At 39.9% G+C, this 13974-nt stretch overlaps 1 protein-coding gene across 2 annotated transcripts in view; it reads right to left on the bottom strand.

Annotated features, from left to right (window-relative positions):
* Nucleotides 1-13974, bottom strand: part of phactr2 (phosphatase and actin regulator 2) — a 48942-nt gene that overhangs the window by 29391 nt on the left and 5577 nt on the right. Inside the window, exon 1 of one of the 2 annotated variants that reach the window (XM_038737271.1) lies at nucleotides 1006-1244. The exons of the other annotated variant lie outside the window; for it this stretch is intronic. Coding sequence (XP_038593199.1) covers nucleotides 1006-1048 — 43 coding nt within the window. The 5' untranslated portion in view covers nucleotides 1049-1244. Of the gene's footprint in view, nucleotides 1-1005; nucleotides 1245-13974 lie in introns of those variants that run through there. 2 annotated transcript variants of the gene reach the window in all.

Genomic DNA, 13974 nt, shown 5'->3' with positions numbered 1-13974 from the left:
ACATTTATTTTCACTATAAGTAACACAATGACAGAATGTATCACTATTTTGTTTATGGGTTTGTAAACTGTAAAAAAAATCTAAATTCAGATCAGATGGGCGACCCTGGGACACAATTTTATCAAATGGAGGTCCATAGTCCGTAGTCAGATTAGGGGTCCTTGAACCACTAATTTAACAGACCAAACCAGAAAATAATCAGCAGATTTATCGATAATGAAAACAATCAATAAGGAGAACTCCAGCACCTCTTCTACAAAATCTAAATATTGAACTATCCTATGTCAAACCTCAACTCTAAGTGATGGCCTTTCCTGTGAAGTGAAGCCATGACAAAGATAAGCAGGCCCAGTTGTTGACTTAGACATGATGATGTCTTGGTAAAGAGTTTCTTGATAGTGAATCAAATGGAAATCCACTGAGCTAGAAGGGCTTCACATAATCCTCTGTTCAATCTCTCTTCTAGGAAAACAAACTGGTTAAAAACTAAGCTGCTCTCCTTCACTTCACCTGGACTCAAGTCAAACTGGCTGCTAAATACATAAACTCACATCAAACAGTGCGCTTCATTTGCCAGCAGCAACACTGCAGCCTTTTAAATAAGTCTTTGCTTAACGTTACACAACACATCCTGGGGCACTATTTCATTACTTTTACAATCGTTTGGCAACACGGCCAGCGATAAATTTAGAAACAGAGACACTGATATATGTGTAACGTTAATGATGCAAGAGCGTTTGGATTAATTTCACACACTAACGTTGACAGTTACATCAAGGGAGCTAACTTCCTATTAGCATGAAACCATTTAGTTAGCGCTTTGTTTCTGTTCAACTGAGTGAAAGTTTAGATAAATTATCCGACACATAATGTTAAAGAAAGAGCAAAAAATGAGCAGACATCCTGAATAAAGATAGCGGAATTTGTGTGTGAGAGAGAGGGAGGCAGGGAGTACACACACACACACACACACACACACACACAGCTATGTACACACGCACTCACCGCTCGCAGTCTGAGACACGGCGGACACAGCAGTCTGACCCATATTCAGCTTCTCTGGAGCACCGAGGCCCCCTTCCCCAAAAACACACCCCACGATCACGACCGTCTATCGCCGTACAAATCCCGCCCGTAGCCGCCGAGTGAGCTCATTTCACACAAACACGCAAAAAAAGTTTCAGCCCGTGACGCCTGAGTTGCTGGAAACTTGACTGACCGAGTCGCTACTACGTCGTTAACTTCCCCTCCCACCTCTTCTTCCTCCTCCCGCGAGCAGCTGAAGAATGCCTCTCATTCCTCCTATAGACTGTGTATAAAGATGATTCCTGCAGGCAGATTAGAGACGCTTCTGGGGTCAAATGATGGCAGACAAGTCTACATTTGCCAAAACAACCAAATAATGGTATATTTGCCCAAGTACTGCACGTAAGTAACAGTTTTAAAGTACGTGTACTTCGTGGTGGAAAAGGTATTCAGATGTGTACATGTATGTGAGTGTGTCTATATGTAGGGATCTGGGTGTGCAAGTAAGTACGTTTATGTATGGGTGTGTAGGGGCTTTATTTTTATTATTTTATGAGTATAACTTATTTCCTTTTTAAAATTTAAATATTCTTTCTATGTGGAAGTCCTCCTCATGGATCTTCTGGCGAGTGGGACTGTTAAAATCCAGATTGGTTGTACACTTTGTGCAGTATGTAACATTGTATAGTTCTGCATTAGGTTAGGTTAACATCCAAAACATACTCAAAGTACCAAAATTATTCATTACTACTATATATTATTATCATGCATTAATGTGTAAGCATCAATAATTTTGCAGCTGGTAAAGGTGCAGTTGATTTCATCTGCTTCTGGGTAGCTTAATCCATAACAATCAATCATAATGTATTAGTTGATTTATAAATTTGTATTAACATCTTAGTCTGCCAAGTAACTAAAGCTATCAAAGAAATGTAATGAAGTAAAAAGTACAATATTTGCCACCAATAAATGTAGTATAAGTAGCATAAAATGAAAACACCCAAGTTATGTGCCTCAAAATACAGTACTTGAGTAAATGTACTTTGAGGCTGTCTACATTTAGGATATTTCTTGGGTGATCTGATCACACATGGTCAGCTCTGTGTCACTTCACACCTGGTATTAGAATGCATCTCTGCATACTTCATGAGTGACCACTTGTGATCTGATCTCACTTCCCCGCTCTGTATGCAGATTCATCTAAACAGATGCTTGAATGCAAAATCTGTTGGCAAGGGACACGATTTTAATATCGGAAGTGTTCTAGTTTGCATTTGTAGTCAGGGTAGAATTGACCAATGTTGTTTCAGCGGGCTTTGGTTGCATTGCAGTCTCTGTGGAGAGCAAAACTGTCTGTCGTCTGACTATGACTATTTATCTTTTAATCAAACTTGCAACCCTAGAGATTAGCTGTTTTGATCTGTTTATCTTTATTCAAAAAGTTACCAGACAACAGCCGATGGGTCCCGAGGTTGCATGCAAATAAATAATATTAATTTTCAATGACCAAATGCGATATAGTTTTTAATCTGAATTTGATGAATTTACTGTTTATCATACCACAAATGACACAAGAATTAGGTTGGAAAACCTTTGAAAGCCGGCAGAGCAGAGTTTTTCTAGGGGCTGGGCCCACTAACTGCTGCTAAATGTTGCTGCTGCCAGCGGTCGTATTAGCTTTAAAGTTTAAATAAAGCTTCATCAGCTTTTTCAGAATCAGAATCAGAATCGGATTTATTGCCAGGTACATTTTCACGTACGAGGAATTTGCTTTGGCTATGAATTGGTGCTTACAGTACACATAAAACATAAATAGTAATATAAATATATAAAAAGTAAGCAGATCAAAAGATATTTATATTATACAAAAAATATTTAAAAAATACTATAATACTATAACACAATGCTGACAAGTATGTGCAAAAGTTGGCAACATGAGCATAAAGCACAGTTGAGCGTTGTTGTAAAGTGTGGGGTCAGGAGAGTGTATGAGTGTGTGTGAGTTTGGGGAGGGCGGCATGAGAGTCACTGACAGTGGGGACCCAGGCCTTGTTGAGGAAGCCCACTGCCATCAGAAAGAAACTGTTCTTGTGACGAGAGGTTTTGGTCCTGATGGACCGCAGCCTCCTGCCAGAGGGGAGAGTCTAAAACCAGTGTGTCCAGGGTGGGAGGGGTCAGCCACAATCTTTCCTGCACGACTCAGAGTCCTGGAGGCGTACAGGTCCTGAAGAGAAGGAAGATTGCAGCCAATCACCTTCTCTGCAGAGCGAACGATACGCTTCAGCCTGCCCTTGTCTCTGGTGGTGGCAGCAGCATACCAGATGGTGATGGAGGAGGTGAGAATGGACTCAATGATGGTGGTGTAGAAGTGCACCATCATTGTCTTTGGCAGGCTGAACTTCTTCAGCTGACACAGGAAGGTCATCCTGTGCTGGGCCTTCTTGGTGAGGGAGGTGATGTTCAGCTCCCACTTGAGATGATGGTCCCCAGGAAGCGGAAGGAGTCCACAGTGGTGACTGGGGAGTCACACAGGATGATGGGGGAGGGTGGGGCTGGGCTCTTTCTGAAGTCTGCGACCATCTCCACAGTCTTCAGAGCGTTAAGCTCCAGACTGTTCTGGCTGCACCAGGTCACCAGATGGTCGATCTCCCACCTGTAGGCGGACTCATCCCCACCAGAGATGAGCCCAATGAGGGTGGTGTCATCCACTTCAGGACTTGACAGACTGGTGACTGGAGGTGCAGAAGAGCAGAGGGGAAGGAGGTTCAATTTTTTGAACTGAACCTCCTCCTAGCAGTCCAAAGCTCCAGTGCCAGCGCTGTAAACAGTAGGGATGAGCAAGTACACCATTACCTGTATCTGTTCCACCAACACAATTATCTGTATCCTTACTCCGAAAGGGAGGGATTTTAACCATATGTGGGCGGAACTATCTACAAAAATTATTTACAGAACAGCCTCAAAATTGAGCTGGGTTTGAAACCACTGGATTAAACTACATATATAGGTGATAAACCAGCTCCACCTCGACCAGCTACACAGTAAAATATTGCTTACACATGCATGCAACTGTATTAAAAATCTTATAACGTTATATACACCTTGAAATAATGCAGAACAAGTACTTTTACTTTTGATACTACAGTATACACTACCTGAGTAAGAACTGGAATGCAGGACTTTTAATTGCTAATACTATTGGAGTATTTTTACATTGTTGTCTGGTAATTTTACATTTTTCAGAGTACTTCTTCCACCTCTGTAACTTAATTTCTAATATCTTTTAAAGAGTTTTGCAGAGAAAGTTTGTGTGTGTGCAGACCATAGACTATACACAGATACAGATCCATAAATAGACCTCACTCCTTATCCCTTGAAGCAGAGAGATAAGAAGGGATGGTGGGGTGATGGATGTTAGGGTAAAAGGTATGGTATGATGCAGTAAGCTGCAACTATACTATACTATTTTTATTATTGATAAATCTGCAGATTGTTTTCTCAATTAATTGTTTGGTTAAAAAAATGTAAGTAAAAGCTAAACAATTTGCATTATATTATGCATATTATATATAATGAAAATAGATGCAGATATATTTTCTGTCTATCAACTAAAATTAATTTGTTTTCTTAAATGTTTGCTTTTTTCTATTTATTTGTCTCTTTTTAAATACTATTTACATTTGACTTGTGTTTCTTTTATATCTCATCACACATATGTCCAGTGCAAAGGAGTTGTCTTGTTGTTGAAAGACCAAATGATGAGATTGACAAAGACAATAATGATTAGTTGCAGCAATAATATGATGTGTGGCATGTTATGATACGATTTGATTTATTGATTGATTGAAACTTTAGGTGAGTTTCCATTTGACATTTAATGGGCAGAATGATCAGCCCTCTTAAAGAACTGAAAAGAAAGAAAGAGGAACTTCATTAGTTTTGGTTTTACTGTCACTGTGTCTAACTGTTGGTTTGAAGGCATTCCCCCAAGACAACAATACAACTACACATTTCTAGCTTGAAAGTGAAACAATTAAAGATGGGGTGGGGTCGAGCAAACCCCAGTGTACACTGGCACAATATATCAAGCTCACAGTCCAGAAAGAATACATAAGCCTAGGGTCCAGAGGAGGATCAGTACAGTAATCTCTAACCCAGAAGCGATTTATTTTGAAAAAAAAGAGATGACAGTGTATCCTGAATCCAGCTCTGAGTGGGGCAAAAGGGAGCAACAAAGGCAGAAATCTGTCAAGGTTTGTCAGAAAGGCCTTAATCCTTTGATAGCAGGACAGCGAAATAATATCGTTTAATATTAGACGAATATGAGCTCACACCACTTCTCACTGACAACCATGGTAAATCAAGCCAAACACTCCCGCCTGAGACTTTTAGTATGGGGGTCAACTAGAGTGTAATGTAGTGTGATAGTGTGTGTGAGGGAGAGAGAGAGAGAGCATTATCTGTCATCACTGTCAACAAAGTGTCAGTTGAGATGTTTCAGATCCCCAGCTTGACAGAACTGAACAGTCAGACAGCACAAACAAACGTTCACTCTCACACATAGCCTGGCATTGCCCAATCAGACTTGCCTGACTGGAAGTGAAATGATCAAGGCTAAGACTGCCATCTAGTGTGTTTATTTCATAACGCGAATAACTGCTCCTCAGGTTAGACCAAAGATGATTTGTTGAGGTAATTATTGCTCATTCTTATTGTAAAACCTTTGTTTCAGCGTCTCCATGTCACTACTGTTCACCCCTCCTTTTCTACCCATAGTCATTAAAGGGCAAGAACAGTCTTAGCATGTATATAATCATTTAAGAGAGGCACATTCTTGCCATGGATTGCTGCAGTAGGAAAAATAAAGCATCAAGCTCCAAACAAATCAAATGTGGCACTTTCAACACAGGAAAAATGGGGTGATCAAAACAAAGCAGCGCATCTGGCTCCGGCAGCAGTGTGTGCAGGCCGAAGTTGTTAAAATCTTTGCACGGCCTCATTCATCATCCCTTAATGCTGCCATACACACTTGACTCATCTGCAACCACTCAACAATATCATATGATTGGCTGCATGTTTTTACATGTGTGTCTGAGTGTGTCTGTTTTTAAATCTTCTCATTCCGATAAGATCATTAAACATCAATATCTTGAGTGTAGTTCATTTACCTGATGCAGTATATTTGACAGCAGATTGAGAGCCTTTGCAAAGACCCCTAACCCAGTTTTATTTGTAGTAAATGATATTGAAAGCCTAGTTCTCATTCACACCTGGGAGCTGCCAAGACAACCACAGTCTTACGGGACTGTCGTTAGTAAATAAGATGGAAGGGGATAATTGAGACAGGAACGAAGTGAAGAGGTGGGAGGACAAAGACAGGTGGGAGGACAAAGACAGGTGGGAGGACAAAGACAGGGCAGGAAGATGGAAGTACTTAGTGAAGTTAACTGAGGAAAGCGACTGCGTTAGCATTAGCAAGGGGGTAATGTAATTAACTTGATTTATCTGCAACGTATACTGAATTTGTTAGAGGCTGCACATGTGTTAAAGCACAATGGAAAATACTGTTGTGATGAGAAAAAAGACCTGAATTAAACAGGTCACCTGGGTACCTGGGTCAGGCACTGTTGATGCTCAGCTCATTTAGATACAAGACAGATCAATGCAGAGCCAGAGGGAGTAGTTACAAGGGGATGAAATAAAGCTAGCTAGATCCTCCAGTTCCCATAATGTAACCCGATTACTTTCAAACACAACGCTCCCAGTTTGTGTTGCAGGCTTTGAAGTCTTGGAGATAGAGGGCTACGCAGGTCGATTAGGTCCAAAATGGACCTGTGGAAAAACCAATACCAGACATGTATAAATTAATTTTCAAAAAGAAAGAGACCCAATCGGAAAGCATTAGAACCAACCCAAACCGACCAAAAGATAATTATACCCAATCGAAACAAATAGAAAGAAGATAGACATTCAGAGTCCAACAGGGCGAGAAATTATTTGTTTTAACCACTTGAGTTCAAGTTTAACGCTATGCTTCCATTGATTGTTCATAGGTTTATGTCTCCTTGTGTGGTGTGTTTGAGGACGTGTTGTTTACATACTTTTATTGTATTTTTTTTTTACGTATTTTCTATGTCACAGTCTGTGTTTCATCTAGCAGGACAAATTTTCCCTTGGGTCTGGGATTGAAGCAATGTCATGTTTCCTTGCACAGGTTCACAAGCTCAGTTCACTCTGCCACAAAAAACACAAATTACTCCTGTAATGATTTTGACTACAATGATGATGACACAATGTGTAGTGATCACAGATCCAGTCTGTTATTAATCATATTGACACATAAACATTCCTTATATTTATTGTATTCACTTTAAGATTGACCTTAAGAAAAGTCAATGTGTGTCTATGTGTGAAGGAGACAGACAGAGAGAGGTCAAGAAAGTTGAAGCTTCGCAACAGAAAACATGTTTGACTGTGAATATCTTTTCTTTGGGAACTTCTGGTCACAAACTCACCATTGACCCTTTTGACTGCTTCAAACTCTGTATTCCTTCGTGTCAGTTACTGATCAAACAAATGCAGGGAAAAGCTCCCTCTGCATTTAGCTTTGATCAATCTGATGCTCTTACTGTAAATATTTGCAGGAATACAGTATCCAAAATGGAGATCTTTGAGGATATACTCAAAGTCAAGATGACAACCCTTTGAGAATGGGAACTTGTATGTGACAAGGTGAGACTTTTCAAGAACCGGTTCCTGTTTGTTCTGACACTAAATAACAGAGATCAACTGAGGGAGCCTGACCTTTGCATTGACCAGAACAGCAAAAGGAAAGGTAGAGGAGGAGGAGGAGGAGGAGGAGGGCCAGAAGAAAGGAAAGGAGTCATCAAAAATTAAGTAGATGCCTCAGCGGAACAAGGGGGTAATAATTGTTTAAGTGCTACCTTTCAGAGCCTTTCTCCCCTCCCCTTGATTTATTTATTGTCATAGCAGCCAAAAGGACAGGGAGCCTATGCGCATGTGTGTGTGTCATTTGGGCTCACTTGTCAAAAATTGTTTTCATAGCTGAAAGGAGCACTTTCAAGTTTTACAGTTACAGTTGCACACTTCCCTTGCATAACAAATCCAAAGTGTGTGAAGTTACACGTGTGGCTTTTCAATGTTATGGAGCAGCTAACCTTTTCAAGAGCCGGGGACCAGACATTTTTTTTACCATAACAGTCTGCACCAAACTGTCATAACAGTCTAGTGTGACTCAGCAAGTGACAGGCTCTGTTATACAAGCAAACCAAGCTAGAGTCGAGAGGAACTGTTCTTAAACAGTCTCAGTAGACAACCAGTGAAATGTCATCATAGCACTGTGAAGCTATATTTGCCCATTTGCTTTATGTATTCATATAAGGCATCCCTATTATTAGCAGATTTTGCTTAAACATGTAGTAAACACAAGTATGAATATTACTAAAAGCCTATAACTTAAAACTTCAATCAGCTTATAGTCAAGTTTTCATCCAAATTCTAACTGAATTTCCAGAAAATGTATAAAAGACAATGCTAATTAATGGGAGTTTCCATCCGTTACTGTTAATATAATATCCATTACTGTTGCGAATATAAGGTGTTGGCCGCATTGAGATAAACAGTTGCTGGCGCTAATTCTCCAATTTCATCCCAAACAGACCTCTGCTCTCAGTAAGTCTGACATTCTTGGTGTTTTTACAGTGTAGCTACAAAATATAAATCACTGACTGACATTTACCATGGGCATGATATTGCTTTGAGAATAAATTGCAATGCTTTTGGCTTCGGCTGCTGATTATAATCTAAAATTGTAACTTAATATTGGATGATTTAGTTCCTGCACATGATCCCACTCCACACACTGTATATAGTATCTAAAACCAGTCACTATTCAATTAAATTATTCATTCTTTCAAACACACATCCCTTCTCTGCACCTTCATTGACCCAAATTTATCTTAAAATATTAACTGTACAGTCTTAATGCAACAATAAAATAGTAGTTACTGTCTTTTCTCTTCCCCCTCACATATGCCAGACAGCGTGCCTGAAACCTGATCTCCTGTTTGTTGTATTCTGTTTGGCACAACCCATAAGCCGCCATCATAGCTAAAATGTTGACTGTATAAATCAATAGTTGACATCCTGCCAGACAGGCAGCCAGAGAGCTTGAGAGAAAGCAAGCTCGAGAGAGAGAGAGAGAGAGAGACAGGGACAGAAAGAGATGGAGGAAAGACTGATACGGCAGTGTGGGTTCTTTCACAATAACCACATAACGAAGGCCACAGTAGCAGGAAAATGTAATAGCAACATGAGATCGCTGTGTTTCATAAAGAAAGCACAAGCCATGACTGTGTGATTTGAGGCCATGAGAAGACAGCGAATGAGGAGTAAAGAAACAGCCAACATTTACTTCTACGCTGTCATACTCCCTATGGCCACATCTGCACAGATTTACTGGAGAGCCACTGTCAATAGCACAAAATAACACCTAAGCCTAACCTAAGCACGTCCGTCATGTTTGCTCAGTTGTGCCGTGTGGCTGTTAGCGCATTATTGCTCTAATGGAGACTCAACATGGTTTGCTTTAAAGCAGACTGGCACTGGTTGATGATGGTTGCTTTGGCCAATGTCCAGCTAGCTTTAACTCACACACTGAGGTCTGTCGCCAGAGTGTAGCAATACATTTTTGCAGCTACTGTACAAGTGTGAACAAGTGAAATCCTGAGACATCTTATGATTGTAAATAGATTTACCAAACAAGATAAAATCATACGTCACAAGTCATTCGGTGAATCACCACATTAATAGCAGGATATTTCCATCCATCTGCCAAGCTGGAAGTTTGTTGTTTTACCAGGACAAGTCTCACATCAAATTAAATGAATAAAAAAACTGCATCACTGACACAGCATTTGTTACTTCAGCAGAACTACAGTTAACCCTCTTTTTCTCTAAGAAGGTAAGTTCTGTCGTCCTGAGTGCAGAAGTGGATGTGCAACATGGAGATTAACAGCTTCTACACATTGAACTGGGCTCATGACAGATTCATCCAGTGTCTCCATACAATGCAGGCAGCAATGTGCAATGGTAAATTACTATAGTCAAATGACCACATGGAAATCCGCACATTCAGCCTCACCTTACATTGTCTCCTGAACTCACACAAAATACGACACGTATACAATACAACAGTGAGCAGAGAAAACAGAGAGAAGAGCCCTATGACCACTCGCACTTACTGCAGACACACAAGCATCATATAACATTCGTATTCTGGCATGCACACTCACAGATGCTGCTTTGCCTTGCAAAATGCTGTTTCACAAATCCACAACAATGAAAATTTGTTGTGTACCCAGCGCACATCCCCATCAACACAGACTAATACACAAAGGAGCACAAAATAAAGGGAAGAAACAGCTGTAAAGCTTACCTGAGACAACATTCTTGGTTTTCTTCATCAACACATGGCAACAGGGGCTTTTTGCCAATTAAAGCATGTGATTTGTTATGACAGCCTCCGCAAACAGTAATTAAACTATATTAGATAACATGGGCCCGATATAGCCTGCCTCCTCTAGCTGAGTGTGAAACCAACCAACACATCAATGTATCATTCTAATTTAGTTTCATACACCCAAGATGACTACCTACTAAGCCTACCTGGAATTATTGACTTTCCCCAAAAGAAATATTGACAATAAAGTTACAGCCATTAGATGTGCCTTTACTTGACTCATACAACAAACTATAATGCTAAAATGCAACTGTGGGCAGACTTACAAAACCAATAATTGCTTTTAAAGTCAAGCACACAATCATCATTGCCTCGAAAGCATTGCTAAAACGGGCCCTTGGAGCACAGCAGAAGCCTGGTTAAGTGAAGATATAGCCAACCTTAATGTTATTAAGTGTTCCACTTGCAGCATTAGCATCTTATTAATATTGCACACAATGTAGTTGCTTGTGTCTTTAAAGAAGTGTTCCTGTACATAATGCATGACTGTGTGTTGTTGTCATTACTCTATGCCACATATTTATTTTAGATTATGAAACAAGGCGAGGAAGTACTGGAGAAACACATGCAGGAGCTCTGATTTTTCTCAGCCAGACAAAGTGACAGCGACCCAGCCAAATGATTTCTGTCAAAAATGGTCAGATGCTTACACAAATTAGCTCATGGTGCAAAACAGTCAAAGTCACCAATACCAGCTCGCGCACTTGTTTAAATGCCCTATGACCCTCTTTTTAATTTAACTGAATGCTAACTTCAGACACTGAAAGCAGGCTGGTTCATAACTCACATATAAGCGGAGGATTTACAGCCTCTGCGTGTACACTTTACATGTAAAAGCAATCACCGGCTAACAGGTGACAACCTAATCAACATGTAAGGATGTGAAGAGAAGAAGAACAAGCGGTGGAAAGGATCAATCTGTGTGTCTAACATGCCTTCTGTAACATCAACACAGACACAAAAAGTCAGTGAGACACAGATGCACAGAGAAAGATACAGAAAGAAGCTTATCATATAAGAAGAACACTCACCGTCATGTTCCATGACTTGACCCAGGGAATATTATCAGCAGTGTGAGTTGATCCTTGCCTCTTCCCGACACACCACCTCTCTGCCTCTCTCCCTCCCCCCACTGTCTCCCCCTCCTCCCTTTCTCACCGTCTCCCTTCTTCTGCTATGCTCTCTCTCTCTCTCCCCTCCCTGTCTCTCTGTCTACTTCCCTCCTTCATCACTCTGCCCTCCCTCCCTCAGTTTCTCTCCACTGTCTGCTATTCACTCGTCCCTCGTCCCTCCCTCCCTCCCTCCTGTCTCCCCTCGCTCCAATACAGAGCATTAAAAGTTAATGTTTGTTTCCATCTCAGTTCCTCGTTCTCCCTCCCAATCAGTGCATCGTTCCACATTTATCTCCATCCCCCTGCTTGTCAAGTTTTTCCTCCTTCCTCTGGCTACTCCGTCTGGCTCCAGTCTCACCCATTTTTCTTCACTCTCCCTCTTGTGTTGAGGTCCCACAGTGACGTAGGAAATGAGAGTGGAGAGAAGAGGAGGGGAGAAGAGCAGGATGCCGATTAGGAGTCACCGTTAGAGATGAAGGTATAGAAGAAACAATATAGAAAGCGAGATGGAAAATAGAAAGGAAGTGTGCTAGCGTGTGTACTTTTCCTTGTCACACTTTCATCATGTATGTTTTTATTTATGTCGATCATCTACAGCAAATATGAACAGACCTCACTGCAACATCATCAATGTGATAGTAAAGTGGTAGGCATGATGGTTACATGTAAGTGTTAAGTGCAGATTCTGTCAAACCAGTGGCAGTGACATGTCCAACTACAGTGATTCTTGGATTCACTCTCGCTACCAAGACATCAGCACCACATAATATTCTACAAACTAATCAATAACATCAAAACAAATTTTAAGGTTGTTTTAACCCCAATTCATTCATTTTTAACTAGGGCTTCAACCAGCATTTATTTTTATAATTGATTAAACTGTTGATTATATTTCTGTTATCTCACAAAAAGGTAAAAAAAAAATGCACAAGGTGAGTTTTTCATACTGCATGTTTTGTCCAATTAAAGGTCAAAGCCCCCAAAATATTCAAGTTATAATTATATAAAACAGCAAAAAGCTACAAATCTGCCTATTTGAGATATTGACACCAGAAAATGTTTCACATGTTTGCTTTTAAGATGAGTGATCTATGAAAATAGTTGGCAATTAACATTCTGACTAATTGATTCGGCCTTATTTTTTATTTTTTATTTATAACAGCGTATTAGGACCATTGTAGTTTTTAAAAAAACATTATATTCCAATAAAACAGTTGAATATTTACATTAATAATATAACATAAGAGAGTGCAGCTATAAGAGGCAGAGCTTTTAGACAGGCAGATATGAGGGACTGTAACAAAACTACATGAAAGCTTGTATCACATCCTAGTCATTTATGACATGCAGTTTTTCCCCAACTTTTTATGCTTTTGGTCTTTGAACAGAAGATACAAATAATTTTTAATCAGAAATAAAAACTCAGTTAAAATGTTAACTTTAATTCACTTACTCCATTATTTCCTTTCATTAAAAGGTTCTGAAAATAACTTAAAAACTAATGAAGATTCTCAGTCATCAAGGTCATAGTTATCCAAGAAGGGTTAAAACAACGGCAACTTATACAAGATACTTCAAGGCGTGGATGAGAGGCGAAAGTATCTTCAATCAGATCCAGTTGCCCTTATATTGAACCCTCCTTGGATATTTAAAAAATACTTTTTCTTTCTTTGAGTGATGAGATCTTACAAACAGACAGTTGCTGGGCTTTTTAGTCCTTATCAGTCAGATATGATCATATCACATCCACTCAGTCTTAATTAAAGACCTTTGTTGAGATTTTGAATGCTAAACTCTCAATAAATAATAACTAAAGTTAATTTTTAACCTAGATTGTTGCTTAGTAACAACATTTTTAATATCATGGAAAATAATTAAGATTCGAAGCCAAGTTCTTCAGGGGCTTTGGATACACACTGCTGAATGGAGAACACACCTGATGGCCGTGGTGCTACAGTGACTGCGCAATGATAAAAACAAAGCAGACATTAAACCAACTGATCATAAACATAACATCGGCAATCATCACATTGCTAAATAAATCAATACACATAAACTCTGACAGACACATGCCGAAAGAGCGATAGAAAGGAATCAAATGTACAGACAGAGAGTGCCAGAAGGACTAAGAGGCAAACAGATGGTCATTTTCTTTTACTTTTCTCTGTCACACACATGCTTGAGGTCCCTTCAGTGTTGTGAAGAGCCACTCAACAAGGTATATATGCCATCTGTATGCTAGTGATGGTTTGATGATGGATGTTGTACCCGGACCTATCATAAGTATTGTGTGTC

This window comes from Micropterus salmoides, unplaced genomic scaffold, assembly GCF_014851395.1.
Source record: "Micropterus salmoides isolate LMB-PRFRI ecotype aquatic unplaced genomic scaffold, ASM1485139v1 Ms_hic_scaffold_22, whole genome shotgun sequence".
Lineage (NCBI taxonomy): Eukaryota > Metazoa > Chordata > Actinopteri > Centrarchiformes > Centrarchidae > Micropterus > Micropterus salmoides.
The sequence above is the reverse complement of the archived record's forward strand: the minus strand, read 5'-3'. Positions and strand labels throughout refer to the sequence as shown.